Source organism: Parus major, chromosome 28 (assembly GCF_001522545.3).
Source record: "Parus major isolate Abel chromosome 28, Parus_major1.1, whole genome shotgun sequence".
NCBI classification, from domain to species: Eukaryota; Metazoa; Chordata; class Aves; order Passeriformes; family Paridae; genus Parus; species Parus major.
The window spans coordinates 331,807-351,344 of record NC_031797.1 but is presented as its reverse complement, the minus strand read 5'-3'; the positions used below and the strand labels follow the sequence as shown (position 1 = coordinate 351,344).

General features: G+C 44.6%; 1 protein-coding gene across 1 annotated transcript; it reads left to right on the top strand.

Annotated features, from left to right (window-relative positions):
• Positions 1 to 3,155: 3,155 nt before the first annotated feature.
• On the top strand, positions 3,156 to 17,989 carry LOC107215358 (ceramide synthase 4-like). The gene is given in 9 exon segments (XM_033520089.1): positions 3,156 to 3,356; positions 4,925 to 5,042; positions 7,690 to 7,808; positions 8,566 to 8,572; positions 11,351 to 11,440; positions 12,240 to 12,368; positions 12,923 to 13,042; positions 16,125 to 16,247; positions 17,852 to 17,989. Coding segments are annotated over 9 exon segments (966 nt in total). The 5' UTR covers positions 3,156 to 3,174; the 3' UTR covers positions 17,930 to 17,989.
• The last annotated feature ends 1,549 nt before the right edge of the window (positions 17,990 to 19,538 follow it).

The following is a 19,538-nucleotide window of genomic DNA, read 5'->3' as shown; positions in this document are numbered from 1 at the left end:
TGTATGTTAATGCCTGCTGGATTTGATCTTCAGGGCTTTGTTGGGTCCCTGAAGATTGAGATAAGCTTGTTAGGAGGCAAATGTGGTTCTTGTGAAAGATACGTCAAGGATACAGGAGAGCTGTTGGATTTGAGCAAGACCTACTGAGTGCTGCCCTTAGGTGAGGAACTGAGTGTAACAGTCATGAGTCATGAGGCAGATCAGCTGCTGAATTTGTTTTCTTGCCATCAACTTGCTAAGGCTTGAAGATGCATTCAGTTTCCTCCCTGCACTGCTCCACCTTGTTTCTTTATGTTTCCTCCAGGGCTGGGAAGCTTCTGAGTAGTCTGATAATGTTTCAGAATTTAGTGTATCCATCCCCTCCTGTCTTTGCACATGGGAGAACAGTTCTTGGAGAAAACTTGCAGCAAGTCTGTCACTTGTGTGCTGAGAAACCCAGCAGAGATCAGATCATGGAAACACCAAATCCATTAGATTGGGGAAGGCCTTTGAGATCATCAAGTACCTGTGACTGGTCACCACTTTGTCAATTAAAGCAGAGCACTGAGTCCAGTCACTTCTTAATTACCTCCAGGGATGGGGACTCCACCACCTCCCTGGGCAACCCATTCCAATGTTTAACAGCCCTTGCCATGAAAAAATTCTTCTTGATGTCCAACCCATACCTCCCCTGGAATGGCTTGAGTCCATTTCCTCTGTTCCTGTCACTTGTTACCTTGGAGCAGAGCCCAGTCCCCACCTGGCTGCACTCTCCTGCCAGGGAGTTGTAGAGAGTGAGATCACCTAAGCCTCCTTTTCTCCAGGCTGCTTCAGGCTCCCAAGCTCCCTCAGCTTCTCCTCATAGGACTTACTCTCTAATGGAGAGTTCCATCTCCAAATGGAGCATGGGCACCTGACTCTCTTTCCCCCTTACTTTTATCCCCCAGATGTTACCTCTGAAGATGAATAGATCACGCGGACACAGGTCGAGGTGTGGTGAAAGAAAGAGCAGAGTTTATTTCTTCTCCCAGGATTTATAGACTTGTGACCATGGCCAGGGATTGGATGGTCAGGATAACACTTTCTCACTGCACTGGCCATGAGAGATGCCCATCACAGGATGTGGAACAGAAAGAATGTACTCATATCTATGTTTACAGTTACTGTCCTGGGAAAGTCCTTAGAAAACCATGTCAGCAAGCTCAGAAGCTGAGTTTTCAGGGCGACACCCATATACACAGATGAAATGTGCATCACACGATGTGTGCCCACATAATGTTAGTGAGCAACTGTGGGAGATGAGGCATCCAGCTCCAGGTGAGCCGTGAGAAAAAGAGCATATGTGGATTCCTCCAGGCTGCTGGGAGTTGGGTGAGTCAAGGCTGGCACAGCATCACCCCCAGGCTGCCCTAGCCCAAAGTTATGGCTGACATGAATCTGCTGACTCCCATAGACATGGACATCTGGTGCCATTTTGGATCTTGTTTTAAGAATAATTGGCCCAGTTGTTTCCTTCTTCTTGCATGCAGTAAATTTCAAAGGTCTCCATTATCACACTATTTCACATTATTTCATTCAGAGATGTATGCCCAAAGGAATCTTTTCCTGGATGGCTGCACTTGGAACGACATTTCATTTCTTATTCTCACGGGTACAGCAGACACAGTGCCTTCAAATAAAGGCAAGGCCTTGCTCAAAAAGCTGAAGTCGTGTAACAAGGGAAAGGATCTATAACTTTGTCAGATGAATGTGCACGTGTGCTAAAGCAGACCAAGAAATACCCTGAGAAACAATTTGAAAGGCAATACCAGTCTCTGAAACATTGGCAAGACAGCTGGATTCTGGGATGATGGTGGCACACAGGAGGAATGGGTCAGGCTAGAAACAAGGAATGCAATAAACTGCCCTGTATGGCTCCCCAGCTGAGGAAAAGAGGCTTCAAGCCAGGAGGTGAGAAAGTGTTACCTAGCCCACAGAATAACTGAATAACAGCAAACCTTCAAACCCACTGCAGGAGGAAATTTGTTCTTAGAGGAGTTCAATTACTAACTGTGGAATGCCATTTTTTTGTTTCAAATCATCTTGTTATCAGAAAAATTTAAGGTTCCAAGTGGGAATGTGAGAAACTACAGCCATCTGTAGTCTGATACGCAGACTGGTCAGAGCAGTAGAAAGTATTATGTGATAGAATTTTTGGAAACAGATATGAACATAATAAGAAAGAATCCCTCTGGGGTAGTCTGTGAGGAAATTGTCTCACTCTGCTGGAGTTGCCCCAAAGAATTGGTGAGCTCATGTAGTGGAGAGAACCTGCACCCTGCTCAGCTTTGTAAAGGCATTCAGAAAGGTCCCTCACAAGCCTGAGGAAACCCACCTGAATTGACTATGAGAGACCAACACAAATTGCTTACAGCTGTATATTGTTGCAGGTATGCCCAAAAAGGGGGAGGGAAAGGCAGAAAGCAAAATCAGCTGATAATGAAGGTTTCACGTGATGGTGTTGTGGAGTGCCTGCTGCAGTTCACAGCACTGAGAGACTGACAGAGCACAGGTGAAGCTGAGTGGAGCAGAGGAAGGTGGTGCACAAGAGGTGTCCTGAAGTGCTGGGCTGTGTGTGAGCACTCCAGAACTGCTCTGGGGAGTAGTGCCTCAGCTTTGTGCTCAGTACATGATGATTCAAAATGCAAACAGGATATGGGATGTTGCTGGCCAAGATGAAGGAACCAAAACTGAGACTGCTGAGGCCTTGAAGACACCAGGAGATTTTAATGGATGTAGAGGTCTCCCCTGGGGCCTCCATCCACACCCTCTGCTGGGTGTCAGAGCTGAATAAGGGATGAGAGCTGTGCAGCCTGAGAAGGAAAAGCCTGATAGAAAGAGGGGGGAAGAAAGATGCCCCTGCTGATAGTGTCACCAGATAGGTGTCATCTGTGAAGCAGAGTGAAATTGCAATCAGCCACCTCCTTGACACCCTCTAAATTATTCTCTTGTACTAGGACATCTTACCCCACCTCTAAGCTCACAGGCAGGTCAAAACAAATGATGATATTTCAACTAGTCTGACATACTCATGGGATTGAGCAAGAGGTGGGGACAGTGAGTGATGAGGTGTTGAGTGGGGAATCTTGATTTAGAAGTGAGCTTTATGCCTTACTAATACCTGCTTGCTGCAGGCAGCCTCTGGTTTCTGTGCCCATGGTCTTGACCAGAATGGGAGTGTCAGAGGGGTTCTGGCACCATGAATACTGGCTGCCACCTGGAGCTATCTGGGAAGACTTGAAGGAGTCTGCAGACATATACTACCCGCAGCCTCAGCACCTCCTGCTCTGCATCCCTGGTGCCCTGTTATTGATTTTTGTCCAATGCATCTTTGAAAGGTGAGTGCAACACCTCTGGTTTCTCCTGTGCTGGTTGCCACAAGTGTTTTGCAGGGCTGCTCCTTACCTGCCTCCTAACCACTACGAAGTGTTCATGGGATTGTCCCCAAGAATAATGCATCTCTGCTTTTCATACTATATGGTATTTGTGTGGCAGCTCTTTCCCCTGCCCTCCCTCTATCCTGTACCTGTAGGTGTGAAAAGACGAGTCCATCTCTCAGTCACACCTTAGTGTGGATGGGTCCTTTTGGAGACAGTCCAAGACAGATAAGGGAACTTGCACCACAGATAAGGGATTTATTTAGTATGTCAGTGCTGGGAACCCCTAGCTGAGGCAGGGTTCAGCCTGATCCTAGAGGATGCTCCTGAAGGTGCTGTGGGACCTCTTTGCTCAAATCACACTTTGCCCAGCTCTGCCCTGCTTTCTTCTCCTGACACCAGAGGACCCCAGTTCTGTCAGGGGTCATGATGCACTCCACTGTCCTGGCTGCAGACATGTCACCCCTGGGGAGCCTGAGGACTGGCCTAGTGTATCCCCAGAACCTGTGTGTGGAAATGAGGCAGATCCACATGGCTTGTTCCATGAAATGGATTCAGGGCTTTGAGACTGTTTTCCAGGAACAAGGACTGACCCGTGAGGTACAGACAATTGTCCTCATGCTTGGACAATTGGAAGCCAGTCAGTTAAAACAGGATTCTGCACCAGTCTGGGCAGAATTGCCAGAATGCTTCCCACCAGGCAGAGCAGGACTTCGGGGGGAAGAGGGGAGGATGTGAAGTGTCAAAGCTGTGGTCAGTAAACCTGCCCTGAGCTGTGACAGAGGGTGTCTCCTGGAGGAGCCAAGAGAGCACTGACCCGTCTGTCCTGAGTGCTTGCTCCTGATTGCAGTGCACAATCTTGTGAGAAGATGTGACAGATGAGGGCTGTAGGAAGAGCCAGAGTTAATTCCAGGGTCACCAGGTCTTCCCTCAAAGAAGGGAAAGCAAGTTGCACTTGCCTGGCTTCCTAGAAACAACATGATTTAGAATGCAATGCCTCCCACTAAAGCTTTACTAGGGTTTCCTGAAGGAACCAGCATATTCCCACGTGTTCTGTCCTTGGCTCCTGCTGCAGCCAGTGGTCAGGTACCCTAGAGACAGAGCTCATGGGACACTCAGACACCTGCAGACTGGTTTTGTGGTGTCCTCTGGACTGCTCAGGAGCACTGTAAGGAGAACCAGCATGTACTCCCAACACAGCAGCATGCTGTGTGTCCTGTTGCCTCAGCAAAATTAATTACTGCTTATTTAGCTATTGTTACTGTTGTCTCCACCCTACCTTTGCTTTGGTGCCATTATGTTTCTGAAAAAGAGCAGTGACCTGATAGAGGCACCAAGCATTGAGTGTGTGCTGGAGTAGCACTGGGAGCTTTGGGTTGTGCCATGGCCTGGTGCATGAGCACTCTCAGGGTGCTGGGGCAGTACAGCCAGCACAGAACACAGCACTGGAAGCATCTTCCTGTTGGCTGACCCTGGCTGCCAGTGTGGGCACACAACTCCTCTCCTGCCAGAACTCTTTCCTCTTACAGAACCCTTGCTCTGTCCTTGGGCAGGGCATTGGGGATGAGCAACAAGTGGAGATTCAAAGTTCAGACCAATGCCACACTGGAAGGCTTCTACATTCTGCTGGGCAGAGCCCCAAAGAAGGTGAGTGTCCCATTGTCCCAAGAGCCCAGGCAAGCAACACCTCTCTGTCTCCACCCCAGGCCAGGCCAGCCAGCCTCACAAGCAAGGTTACTGTTAACCACCCTTCCAGGGAAGAGATGTATAAGCAGATATTGCAGCAGCTTCCAACATGTTCAACAGCTGCAATTGCAGCACCTCCTGACCTGTTGCATGTCAAACACAGCAGCTGCTGTGAGAGCTGCTGGCTCCAGCAGGAAGGCAGCCACTGCTACCTCTTCGGGTAGAGTCTATTAAGGCTGTTTATTTTTGGCAGAACCACAAGTCCTTCAGAATCACAGAATCATTTAGGCTAAAAAAACTCTCTGAGGTCACCAAGTCAAACCATTCTCCCAGCACTACCAAGGCCACCAGCATGTCCCCACATACCACATCTACACATGTTTTAAATCTCTTCAAGAATGGGGACTCCACCACTGTCCTAGACAGTCTGTGCCAGGGCTTGCAGTTTTTCCAATCTAAACCTCCCCTGACACAACTTGAGGCTATTTCATCTTGTTCTGCTTTCTCTCAGGGAGTTGTAGAGAGTGAGAAGGTCTCTCCTGAGCCTCCTTTTCACCAGGCTGAGCCACCCACAGCTCCCTCAGCTGCTCTGTATCAGCCTTGTGCTCCAGACTCTTCCCCAGCTCTGCTGCCTTTCTCTGGACATGCTCCAGCCCTTCAATGACTTTCTTGTCATGAGGGGCCTAAAACTGAACCCAGGATTTGAAATGCCGCAGCAGTTCCTAACACGGGACTGCCACTGCCCTGGTCCTGCTGGCCACGCTGTGGCTGGTACAGGCCAGGTGCCATTGGCTGTCTTGGCAACCTGGGTACACCTGGGCTGATGTTCAGCCACTGTTGACCAGGACCACCAGGTCCTTCTTCACCAGGCAGCTTTCCAGCCCCTCTGTGTCACACTGTATTATGAACAGCAAAAGTGATGACACAGACTCTCTAGCCTTAGTTACAAGAGAGAGCACATTTTACTCTTCCAGATCTTCTTTCATTCTTTATTATAGTCCCAAGAAGGTCCAAAAAGGTAAAGCTTTCATTGGTCATCAAACCAACACATCACCATTATTGCACGGTTAAGAACACCCCGTGACTGTTTCTTACAAGTAAACAACAAGGCAGCAAACAACACCTGCAAAGGTTGTTTTCCTTCTCCAAGGACTGTTTGGATTCCTCCTTATGATTTCCCAGGCCAGAGTGAGAAAGTTGTGTGCTTAACTTTCCCACAGGCTCAGGCTAGTGCCTGAAGCCTAAAAATCTCTTATTTGACCACTGACAGTTCCCACAACTCTGCCCCGAGCCTGGATTGTTCTGTGGGGTTCTTGTGACCCAAGGACAGGGCCCAACCCTTTCCCTTGTTTGCCTTGGCCCATTGATCCAGCCTGTCAAATTGCCTCTGCAGAGCATTCCTGCCCTCCAGCAGATCAACATCCCACCCAGCTTGGTGTCATCTGAAATGACTGAGGGTTCCCTCGATCTCCTCTTCCAGATCATCAATGAAGATATTAAATGGGTCTGGCCCCAAAACTGAGCCCTGGGGATAACCATTGGTCACCAGGCTCCAATTGGATTTAGCTCCATCCACCACCAGTCTCTGGGCCTGGATCATGACTCACTGATGCATGGATTTTAAAAAATAATTTACTTTAATCACTATGAAGCTTTGTCAGATTAATTATAAAATGCTCATGAGCTTATCTTTACATTAATTTTAATCCCAGTTTATAAACCTTAACTCTTCTCATGTTATTTGGAATTAATGCCTTTGAGCCTGTGTCTGTGCCACTTCAACAGCTGAATGGTTTACTGACATTATGGAGTGAACCATGTGTCTGTTTCTTTTTCTTTACAAACTGAAACTTCTTTTATCTTGAGGTTTTCCATCTGTAGCTTGATAATCATAAACCAAAATTGTATCAGAGGTGGAAAAAAATATATTTAGACTTTTACAGACAGGCATTACATTCCATTGGCAAATTCCATTGTTCCATTGGTACAGCTGGCAAAACTTAACTAGGGAGAGGCTGTGTTTACTTCTGAATCTGCATTTAGATATGTCTGGAGTTTTAAAATGGCCAAAACAATCTGGGAGTTCACTATGGTAAAACATTTTAACAGAGTAAAGGCATGCCGTTTTAGTAGAAGCCTGTCTGCACAAGCCAGCCTTTGGTATAAGCGATGATATTAAAGGCAGTGTCCTTGAAACTCTCCTGAAGCAGCGAGAATGAAAGAAAAACAATAGCCTTGTGTATTGAGGAAAGAATGTAAACCATATGTACTAATATAATATATATTAATATTAATATAATAGTATAATAAACTATTAACCAATAGTAGCTTGCTAAGCCCGCAGACCCTGTCAGACCCTATAAAAGTGTGCTAAGGATAGAAATAAACAACATTCACCATACTTCTGTGAAGACTTGGTGAATAGTCTGAGCGGTTTCTCAATAGCTCACAAATGCAAACAGAACTGATAGAATTTTTTTCAAAGAAAGATGTACTTTGGGCAAAGGTGGACAGGCAGATGCAGGCCCTGGAAGCAGAACTCCTCCTCCCTCACAGGGAATGACAGCCTCCAAAAGGCTCAGTCCTTCCTCCCCGGTCTGTTTTCCAGGAGGAGCTGGTTTCACTGGCCAGGCAAAGTGGCCTGCTGGTCAGAAAGGCAGAGACTTAGCTGAGGCATCAGCGGGCCCAGGACCACCCCAAGCTGATGAAGGAGTTCTGCAAGACAAGGTAGTTGGGTCAGCTTTTGGTGATGGAAACCTCCAATGGGTCTGCTCATCATTACTACCCTCTGCCATGTCTTACCCAAAACACACTCCCAGGGGAGCTGCTGTGGCTGCAAGTGGAGCCTCTGTCCCACGAGGCTGGGTCCCATTATTGCACACACTGACAAGAGAGCCCCACTGCAGCACTGCCAGCTCCCTCCCTCCCTCCTCTCCCTTCTTCCTCCCCTTTTTTACCTTTGAAAAATTAAATTTGTCTCAACAGTCTACTGGCCTTGATGGAGAACAGGTTTAAATCTCAGACGCTCAGAGGGATTTTGCACACCAAAGCTGCTTATAAAATATGTTAAACTTCTTTTCAAGGATGATCTTGATACAAAATTAAAATTTTAAGATATTGTCAGTATGGATGGTTAGTGCAGTTAGGAGGCAGTGCAAGCCATGAAAGAGGGAGGTTAAAACTGAACAACACAAGAGAGCACCAAAATCTCCACAGCTTTCCTTTTTGCCAAGTTATTTGCTGTCTTATATTAAATCTTCCTGAATATCTTAGTAATACACGGGGTCAGGGTGGAGAGAGGAGTCACCAAGTGTCTTGATCAAGAGAATCAAATTACCCCTGGTTCTCATCTTGAGGTTTAATGCTGTATGTACATAAAGACCCCCATCAGGTAAGAGATCTACTCCTCTTCCTCCTCTGAAAAAAAAAATTATTCAGTGTTGCAGTGTGTTTCTTGTTAATGGTATGTTGTGCTCTTCCCCAGATTGATGGTTTGGTCCAAATGAGACCCTCCCACCCCACGTTGTCAATCCACTCTAAGTCCCCTGTCAATCCTATCTTAGGCTCACCACATGCTTGGAATTCCACTTTGGAAATCCCTTAAATTTTGATGTTTGATTAGTCCATGTGACCCAATTTCCCCCTCTACCTCCCTCATTGGATAATGATTTTGTGAACCCTGCCTTTTACCCTCCCCAGGATATCTCTGATTAGCTGATGTTTTGTTACCCTCCCTTTGAACCACCTCCCTATTTCAGCTGTTGCACGCTCGCATTTTCTGTCTTTTGCCCCCAAGATTCCTCAGAGCAATAAATCCTCTGTTATCCCATGCAAAAGACCTCCCTCTTGTCCTTATCTCCTCAGAGCACAGACTGACAACCAAAAAGCCGTAGGGCAAGTGCTCCAGTCACAGCTGGGGTCATCCTGCTCCTGGGGTGTGACCCACTCCTGGTGCAGTGATAGAGCCAGATCAGCTCCAGCCAATGCACTAATTCAGTGCTCAAATCATGTTATTACATTTAAAAAAAAAAATACTCTCCACCTGAAAGCTTGTTCAGTGCTTCCTACTGCAGCATTTCTGAAGAAAGTAATAAATTTAAAGAAAGTAATAAAAACAGTATTCCTGTGCCATCAGTAAGAAAAATTGGGTGCCTTCCACTGTCAAGAGGAGTATAAGATTTGATAGGTGATCTACAAACATCCACAAAACAGAAGGAGACAGGGAGAGGCATCTTGGTAGTCTTACTGCATCCTCTTTAATTTAGAATGCCCAAGGAATTTGGGCAAAGTGTAGATCTCATCAGAGCCTGGCTGGGCAGTGGAGACACTGATGCCTTACAGCACATGCTTCCTTGTGCCACCAAAACTGAGATTCTGCAAATCTCTCTGCAAACAAGCACAGGTTCCCCTGTGGTCATCCTGGGCACAGCCTGGGGAGCTATTTCAACTCTGGAGGAGGTCTTAATTCCTGGTTTTCTGTTTTAGTTGGAAATTTATATTTTATTTCACCTCATTTTTCTCTGGATTGGCTCTTCTGTGTGATATATGTGAGCAGGATCATGCCACAAAGTGACACCTTTCAAGGGGTTCTTTGTTCATTGTAAATGAGGCTGATGGTCCCAGGCCACTCTAAAGAGGCCATCCAAAGACGATATGTGGTCATGACTATGGGTACAAAGACAAATTCAGAATGTGAGAATTCAGAATATAGAGCAGAATAGTCCCCAACCCTGATTCACTGGTTCCTTTTTCCCTGAGTGGAACTAGCAGTGATTGTACCCTGCTGTTCTTGTCTTAGATCCTTGTGTAAGTGCTCCCCACAGATACCCACAGCTCCTGCATCTCAGACAAGAGCAGACCCTGTCCTGACTGGGGCTGCTGCCCACTGCTCCAAAGACTCTTTGTATGACATCCTGTACATTCACTAATAATAAATACATTTTTCCAACCACTTTCTCCAAAGTTCAGAGCCAGATTGAATCATAGGCACACTGAGTTCTTGCAATACCTCTTCCCATGGTATTTATATGTCATTAATGATAGTAAAAGATTTTGAAATCACAGAAAATTCAGGGAGTTAGAAAGAAAGGTAGGCTTGGTAGGCCCTGGGAAAGTGCTAAAGGTAGGCCCTGGGAAATGTTAGGCCTTGTGCTTGCTAGATCATGTGAAACTGCACCTGTGTAGTCAGTAGATGATAAATTATGTAATTGTTAGATGTGATTAGATATAATTCTTGTTTAAAGAATCATGAGAAACTATGTTAGGGGTTTGAGGGGGATCACAAGAAATCCATGCTTGGATGAAATCAATAGAACAACGGAAATTTAATAATTAATATGTAAGTTATATAATGATAGAGTATAAAACATGTTCAGCTCAAAACCAGGTCGGGTCAGGTTTGGGTCTGTGTACCCCTGACACCGAGAGCTCTTTAATAAAAGCACCTACATATAACCATTCCATGATTATGTGTTCCTGAACGCTCTGGGTTCTTACTGCAGCCTTTTCTATGCACAGAAGCCCTGATTTTGGAATCACATCATGTGCTGGCTGAAATTTCTGCAACAGGTGAGCAGCAAATGCATGTAATCACAAGATAATTCATATTGGAAGAGAAATAAGAAAGATTCTTGTTCAGCTTCCTGCTTGCAGCACTTAGCTGTGAGATCAGATCAGACCAGGTTACCTAAGGTTTTTTCCAGTTTTGTTTCGAAAAGCTTCAAGTATGGAGGCAGGACAACCTTATGATGAAAGGCTTTATATTTACAACCCATTATATTCACCTGTCTTATTTCATCACCCCTCTGGTCTCTTGTCCTCACATTATGATTATGCATTATGCAAATAGTTTGACACCTGCTTGATGAGCTCCTCAGACATGCTCCACATGACAGCCCATGGAGAACTATGCTCAGAGCAGGCACCTCTTCTCACTTTCTCTGTCACCTAAGTCTGTTTAGAAGTGGCTCTCTGTGGCCACAGAAGTTGGGCAGGACATCTGACATCTCAAAGCAGGGATAGAGATGAGGTGTCTGAACCCCTGAAGAGGGGAGACCCAAGCTGCTCCCAGTCCCTTTGCAGATAGACCAGGGCTAGTCCTGGCTTTGGACTGACCTTGTCAGTGCATCAGCAAACATGGGAACAAGAAAATTAAGGCATGACCAACACCTGTTGTCCCAAACACGGGTTGAATGAAGGGGAAGACTCTTTCCCTCTACTGAACCCTGGGCTAGGCAGGGCTGTCACACTGCCTGTCACTTGTCTTACAGTCTCTACCTCCCATATTGGGCTTGTTCTACCTCCTGGAGATCTCCTACTGCTCACTGGTGGCCACCCCACCCTTTGATGTGAAGAGGAAGGTGAGTGACAGCAGCACAACAACAACAACCAGATGGTTCAGTCAGCCCCCATCATGAGGCTATGCTCCCATTCTGCTGTCAGCTCCCTGGGGGTACAAAGGAGAAGGCACAAGTGCTGCTATGAAGACCCTTGTGCATGTCAACCCTTCAGCTCTTAAATCCCACCACTGTACATTGCACTGAGCCCTGCTCATGTGTGGTATGGCCATCCTGTCTGCTAGGCTGGGGAAGTGCGGGGGGCTGGGGTCTCCATGGCTGGTAAAGGGATAGGCACTGGGTGAACAAAGCATCACAGCCTTGCCCAGCTCTCAGGGGCTGCCTTGCACCAGAGGGCTGTGCCCTCCTGATGGGACCGACCTGGCCTGCCCTGATGAAAGTCCTGTAAAACGATGTGTGACTTTTGCAGCACAGGCAATTGAAGCTCCTCCATTATAGCCCATGGGTAGGACCTGACCCAGGCCAAGGGCAATCTACTGTCATTACAAAAGGCCTTCAATACACAGAGGAAGCATCTGTAAGAAAATATGGTGCATTAAGAGACCTATTTGGAAGGGCAGATTGATTAGCGGGAATTTATAAAAATCTGTCTTCCAGCATGTTTGCACCAAGGTATTGCACAGATATTTATCTGGGTTTCCATAAACTGGGCATAAAGGACAAAATTCTCTTCTTGAGATTGTGCAGGACCTCAGAGACCTATAATGTAATGGGGAGCCCTGATGATTTGTGCAGACAGCAGCATGCAGGCACAGATGCTGCCAGAGCAAGGTAAGACTGACAATCTCTCTTCTCATGCCAGGACTTTAAGGAACAGATTATCCACCACATTGTGACCATCACTCTGATCTTTGTCTCCTACTGTGCCAGTATGATATGGTTAGGGATGAAAATCATGCTGGTGCATGATGCCTCTGATTATATTTTAGATGTGCATTACCCTCACCTGGAAATCGTGGAATCACAGAATGGTTTGACTAAAAAAGGACATTAAAGCCCATCTCATTCCAACCCCTCTAGTGGAACACTTTCCACTAGTTCAGATTTCTCCAAGACCCATTCAACCTACCCAGAGGATAGGGCAACCACAGCTTCTCTGACCAACCTGTGCCAGAGCTTCACCACCCTTTGAGTAAATTTCTTCCTGCCATCTAATCTAAATCTCTCCTAGTTTAAAACTTTGCCTGTGTAAAAAGTTGCTCTCCCAGTTGCAAGCCTGTGATTGTGCCTGTGGGCAGCACTGGCAACTGTGCATGTTGCTACACATGACACATGTCAATGAAGTGCCCATGAGTGGGACACATGTAAGTCAGTAACAGAGCATTTAGGAAGTACTAGTTCTACTGCTCATGGGGAAAGGTAATTGGATGAAGAGAGACTAGGACACATCCCTACAAGCTTGGTCACCCTTGCAGAATGTGGTAAATCCCTCAGCCCCTAGAAGGAGAGCACAGGCACAAGGGACATAAGGAAATTTCTCTACAGCTTGCCAAAATACTCCATTACCTGAAATGCAAACAGGTCTGTGAAGCAGTATTCAATGTTTTTGCTGTGGTTTTCATAATCTACCAGCTTGTCATTTTCCCATTAATATAACATTTTGCTGTCCTGTGAATGTAGGTGTTATGCTCTCTCTGAGCTTCTGGAGAGGTGACCCTCCATGCTGAATGAGGAAAGGCAGAGAATAGAACACTACAAGTTCAAAGATTATTTAAACTGGAACAGAAGAATCCACAGGAAAAAAATCATTAGTAGTTTTAAATATATTAATGAATTAATTCTACTAATTAATCTAGAGCCACAGCATCTGCCCCTCTATTCCCACTCCTAATGTCATAAACACTGGTTCCTATGAGAGAGAGAAGGTGCAAACCATACTGGTTAGAATTTCCCAAGAAATTCTTAGCAGACTAAAAAGGCCTTAAAGCTCAAAGGTCTATTAAGATACAATTAGTATAGAAAAAACAGTAAATTTAAAGTGATGCACTACGCATCTGAAATAAAACAAAAAAGTCATGAGGGATTCAGGAGGTGGGTTGCCAATGCTGGGAGGGCATTGGCAATGATTCCTCCAGAAGCCACATACAGGTACCAGCCTTGGAGAATGGCTTTTGCGTACACACATCTGGCAACCCTTACAGCCTTTTACTGGGTTGAAGTTGTTCTTTTTTCTTTTTGTTGCCTGGAAAAACCTGATTTTTGATATTAGTTGCCTGGAAAACCTGATATTGACTAATTTCCCATAAACTCATTCCACGACACTCACATTACAGTCTAATCTTTCTGTTTTCTTTCAAACCAAACATTTCATTTTTTACATCAAGAAGAATTTTAAAATTAGGACATGCTATGCACACACAAAGGGATGTTACTGTCTACTGTTACTCTGTTACTGTCCTATGTCCCTGCCCTTGCTGCACACCACCACTGAAGATGCTGAGTTTCAAACTTTGATTGTGTTTCCATTTAGTCTGGATGCCTTTGAGGCTGACTTTGCATGACAAGTCCCAGATTCTGGTGGTCATATTGTTATAAATGAAATTCAGCCAAATTTATCAATAACAATTTCATTGAAAAATTTGCAAAATCGAATTTTGGAAACAACCACAATCACTGTCAGCATCGAGCCCAGGATGGGCGCTGGGTGAACTCTGAATCAGCCTCTGCCGCACTGATTCCCCCAGGTTCACAAACTGTCTTTTGGAGAGTGGTGTTTTATACAGTTTTTTCAGCTTGAGGCTATGCAGCTTCAGTTTCTTTTTTCTTGTGTTGTTCCATATTCATGTATTATTTGTTAATGAAGTTTCTGAGAAAGGGGGAGAGTCTGAGTGGTTTTATGGGAACTGTGTTTTGAGATGCATGGTCCTGGAGAATCAGATCAGGTCGGTATCAGGCATTAATCACCAGGTTGTTAGAGCGCTTATCTTGCTTGGGTGGACCCACCTCTTCTCAGTGTTGTCTTAATTGTTGGGTTGTTCTCTTGCAAATTCCTGGTTTTCCAGCAGCTGCTTTCACAATCTTAAGTTGCTTGTGTTTTTTACATAAAACATGCTTTTATACTTGATTTTATATGTATACAATAAAAGGCAAATTATACCAACACATATTACAATATGTCTGCCTTAGAGAGAAAAGCAATAAAAGCTTGAGGCAACTTTCCTGAGAAAATGCACAACTTCAGTTGTCTCCACTACAAAGTGTGAAGCCTCAGTATCCCAGCCTGCTATATCATAATGTACAAAAGAAGGTAGGAGGTGACCTGGATCAGACAAAGGGTCTATTGAGGTCAGCATGTCTCAGCAACAACAGCAAGCAGCAGAGGTCTAGGAAAACAAGAGCAGAGCAAATACAAACTGTGTCTGACAAGGTTTCCCAGCGTACAATATATCCATGTCATAGGTAACTTGTGGAAGAAGACACATACTACCAACTCATAATTTCCTGTGCTGAACTGCTCCCTGTCCTATCTGCTTTCCATTTCCAAACCAGTGCTGTCCTCCTTTCTGTTCTCATCACTGAGGATACAGACTTTCTGTGACTTTTGCTAAAAATAATGCCATGCTCAGCTGATCATCTGCACCCTTAACTCTTCCCTAACTTCAGTTTAAAAAGCCATGCATTATCTTTTTATTTAAGTGGCACTGGAGAGGTCCCCTTATGGTTTCACTTTTGTCCATTGTTCCTTTCAAGATTTATTTTAGGAGAAATGTTGCCAGTTCTTGGCTTTTCTAAGGGAGCATTGCAGGTTTCTGATAACTGACCTGTCTGCAAAGCCTATTGCATTATTGATGATTTTAATACAGAGCTTCTGCAGGTCCTCTGGGACCATCTTGACAAGAGCTGGGCACAGTGTGAAGCCTGGTGGTGCCATCCTGGCTCGGCTCAGCTCTACCCTGAGAACACATCAGCCAAGTCATTGTGCAGAAAGACACCTGATCTTTTAAGTCTGAGGATACTTATCCTGCTTTAGTCCTGTCTTCCAATTTGCTTCTCCCTCTTGCCCACAGTGTATATTACTTTGTGACAAAAGTTTTGTTGTTCCCCATCTTAAAAACGAGATTCACTTAATAAATTATAAAAAGAATTTAATATAAATAAAAAGACAATTAGGAGACAAAAGAAATAAAGCAAAGGGTTAAAACGGCCGGGTGCCCTGGGGGGTTGCCAGGAACACCCCTGGTATCCCAGGAACTCTCCCTTTTATCCCCCCCTGCTATGAAGGTTTAATGCATATTCAAAGCGTCCCCTCCCTGGTTCCGCCTTCTTAGATCATGCTTTTGTACAATTTTTATTTTCTGCTGGTCAGCATTTATTTTTGCTGGTCATCATTATTCTTGCTGATGAGCATTGTTTTGGAGTTTGGTTTCCTTTCTTTTTGTAAATGGTCAGTGTTGATAACAGTCCGGGCCTGTCATCCTTCCCCTGAGGGCAGCTGGGTTTCATATCTTCTGCTGATAACAGTTTGGGTTCTATTGTTCTCCTGATAACAGTTTGGGCTCTATTGTTCTCCTGATAACAGTTTGGGTTCTATTGTTCTCCTGATAACAGCTTGGGCCCCAGTGTCCTTGCCCTCTGGGGTTTCCTTGCCTTGTACCTAGGAAATTCTTTTAAGCTTAAGACTTGTTAGCAAGAAAACGGTACATACATAGCTAAAAAGTATTTAATATATAGTATTCATCTGCGAAAGCCAGTATCACAATACAAATTTATAACACCCATAAGCTGTCTCAGAAATGCTTTCCTGATGATCCTGCAGTTGTTACACATTTTCTGGTCCTATGTGATCTTCAATGTCATCCTCTGTGGTGAGGTATGAAAAGTCTTTGTCTCCTTTGTGCCACCATTGCTCATGAGAGAACATGAGGTTCAGGGTGATTCCTACCTGCCTACAGGAAAGGAGGAAAGAAATGGGACTGCCCCACAAACAGCCCCAGAACTTCTTAAAGCATATGTTGGGAGTTGTATCGACACCTTATCTCAAGATCAGAGCAGGAGCTCACTTCTAGCTTACAGCTATGTTCTAGCGACATGGGAGCCATCCACAGACCTTTGTCCTCGTTGTCTAATGGCTTCTCAGTATGTAGTTTCAGAAAATTGGAATCTGTTAATATGTCCAAAGTGGAGTAAGGATTACCAGGTGATCCTGGGTAGATTGCACACTGTGTATTTGCATCTCTGATGCAAATGTTTTGGGTGCCTTCCACAGGCTCTTGAAGCATGCCAGAGTTTGTATAGGGATCCCTGGGAGAAATGTCATCAGAGAGGGCAGCTCCCTAGTCTGCCTTGCTAACATAAGGAGATGGCATTGTGGGAGCATCTGAGAAGATTTGTGAAAGCTTTGAGGATGTGTGGCCAAAAATAAACCTCTCCACCATGTTGGTTCCATGAAAGTTGAATGCCTTCAACTTTCTTGAGTTACCCCTTCATCAAAGCTAAATTACAAGAAAAAGCAGTTTTTCTGAGGAAATTATAGGGGATACTCTACTAGTTTGAAAACAAACCAGTGTTAGCTCCCAAGTCAGAAGTACAATTTAATAGGAAAATGAAAATAAAGGCAGAAAACACTGGCTAAAATTGACAGTCAGGGTACAACCTGACACTCTGTTGGTTAGGGTGGTGGTAGCAGTCCATTCAAATGGTGGCTGCAGTCCTCTTGAAGTGATAGATGCAGTTCTATTGAAGCAATGATCCTGTCTAGGTCTAGTCTTCCTCTGAAGGTTCACAAAGGTTATGTAGCTCCTCTCTCGGGATCCTGTAGGTAAGGATCCTCATGGTGTTCTCCAAGCCTCAGATTATATCCAGGTAGGAATGCTTGGTTCCTTCCCCTGGGTGGAGCATCTCACAATGGGATGATGCAATTTATGAGTCAAGCAATGAGACTTGACAGTCCATTAACAGAAGATAGTTCCAGGAGGGAGTTGTCAGGGATGAGTCATGGAAGAGATAAAGAACACTGCCCCACCTTTTTATAACAGTTTATGAAAATGGTGATAGAATACATACTTTTGGTTACATCTTACATTGTAACCTATGACAGATAAGCTCATTGAAGTTGTAGACAATAGCAAAATAAGGAGCCCAGTCCATATGCTTGCTGGACAAATCTGTGTTGGCTTCCACAGCTTCAACAGTAATAAATTAGATAGGAAAATATGCGGAACAACTATATGTAGAATAAATATAAACATTTTTTTCAGGAAGTCACATTACAAGAGCATTATGAGGGTGAGAAAAATTGGGTGAAACCATAATAGAGTTAATACCTGTCAGTTAATCTCCCAATGCAGGTACAATGGCAGCACCGGCTTTAACAACATGATCACACTATTTTTTTTTAGCTACCAGGTTAGGCCCACAGGGCTGTGAATGTAAACAGGACTAGTCTTCTCAAATATAATTTAAACTTTCCTTCAGAAAAGACAAGATGTCAGAAGTGACACTGAAGAGAGTGAAAGGAGCGAAGGAGAGGATCTGGAAAAGCACAAAGAATAACACAGGGCTTGCTGCAAAACACCAGGATCCAGTAAGTCTTTGGAATGCAGGAATGCTGAAGAGGAGCTAGGGGAGAGGCTTGACAGCAGCTTCACTGGAGTGTGCCTGAGGCCTCGGTGGAGGTGAATTTCATCACATGTATAGGCAGTTAAGTCACTTAAGAAGTTGTTTTCTAGAATTATTCTGTAAGGATTATTTGTTTACTACTACTCTATAATCATTCATCCAGGGAAAAAAGAGTATTCCAGCCAAAGTCCCACTGCATAAAGAGAAGAGGGGTTGAACAAGCTGCTAAAGTTATGACTCCTATCTGTGATTATCTCAAAGCCTTCCCAAAAGGTTCATGAGATAATAAACTGAAATGGGGGAAGCTTTAACCAGTTTGCAATTTCAAAAGACAGTGGCAGTCATAACCAGCCACCCCATGAAAGGACTTGCATGTGAAAGGCACTGGCTTAAATGGCAAATAATTTTTCACTTGGGAAGTATAAAATGGTCAGGCTCTGGGATAAACCATTTCTGCAACTAAGGCCTGGCCAAATGATACAAGCTGTATTTGCCATATGAATTATACAAAATAGCTCTAATGTCTAAAAGATTTTGCTTACTGAATGTCTTCTCAGGGAGAAGCTTCCTAAGACTAAGAACTAAATTCTTCCAAATGCACACTTTTCCACCAGAAATTATACATAATAAATGGAAGCCTTCTATATGGATGTATTAATTTCGTTGAGATTTCACTTTTAAAATTGGAAAATACAAGCATAACAACACTATAATTTTACTCCGATGGTTTAGGATTTGGATGATGCTTCACCTTGCAATTTCTTGCATAAGATCTAATTTTCAGAATTTATAGTATAACAAAAAAATTTAAGCAAATGTAAAAAATTAATTGCACAACAAAAAGTCTGTTTTATATACATTTTTCCGGAAGTCTTTTTAGAATATCAGATCATATGTCAGTAGGAAAACCTGTGAACCTTGCTGGTAGCCCGATATAATGTAACTCAAAGGTTGAACCAGCTTTCCCTTGAAGGACTCTGGAGTTTGGGTCTGCAGGCTGCAATCCTGGAAGACAGGCATCCACCCTCTCTCTGTGGAACATCAGCCTTGAGCAGGATGTCACCTCACCCCCTCTAGCTGCACTTTGGTGGGGGTACAAGACCCTTCATTGTGATCCCTGGTGTAAGGGCTTGCCCATGAATTAATGTACTGTGTCCCTTCAAGTATAATGCTTTCTTTTAAAGTCCCAAATAATGAGAATCTCAGCATTTTAAAGATTTATGCAGCCTCCAGGGCACAACTGGCCCCTGGGCCCAGAGAACAGGCCCAGCCTTGGCTGCTGCAGCCCCATCATGGGGCCCCCAGCTTTGCAGGGGGAGCTGGCAAGGAGAGGAAACCAAATCAGAACTACAGGGCTTCTGTCTGGAGGCCTGCTGTCCTGACAGGGCTGTCACAGTGGCAGGGTTGCTTTTAACAAACACCTCTCAGTTTTTAAGGCCTCTCCCCTTCTCTGGAGATGTTAATCATTCAGCTCAGGAACTCTCTTGTTGTGTCACATCAGAGAACAGACTCTGACAGCAGAGATGACTGCAGTGGTTGCAGT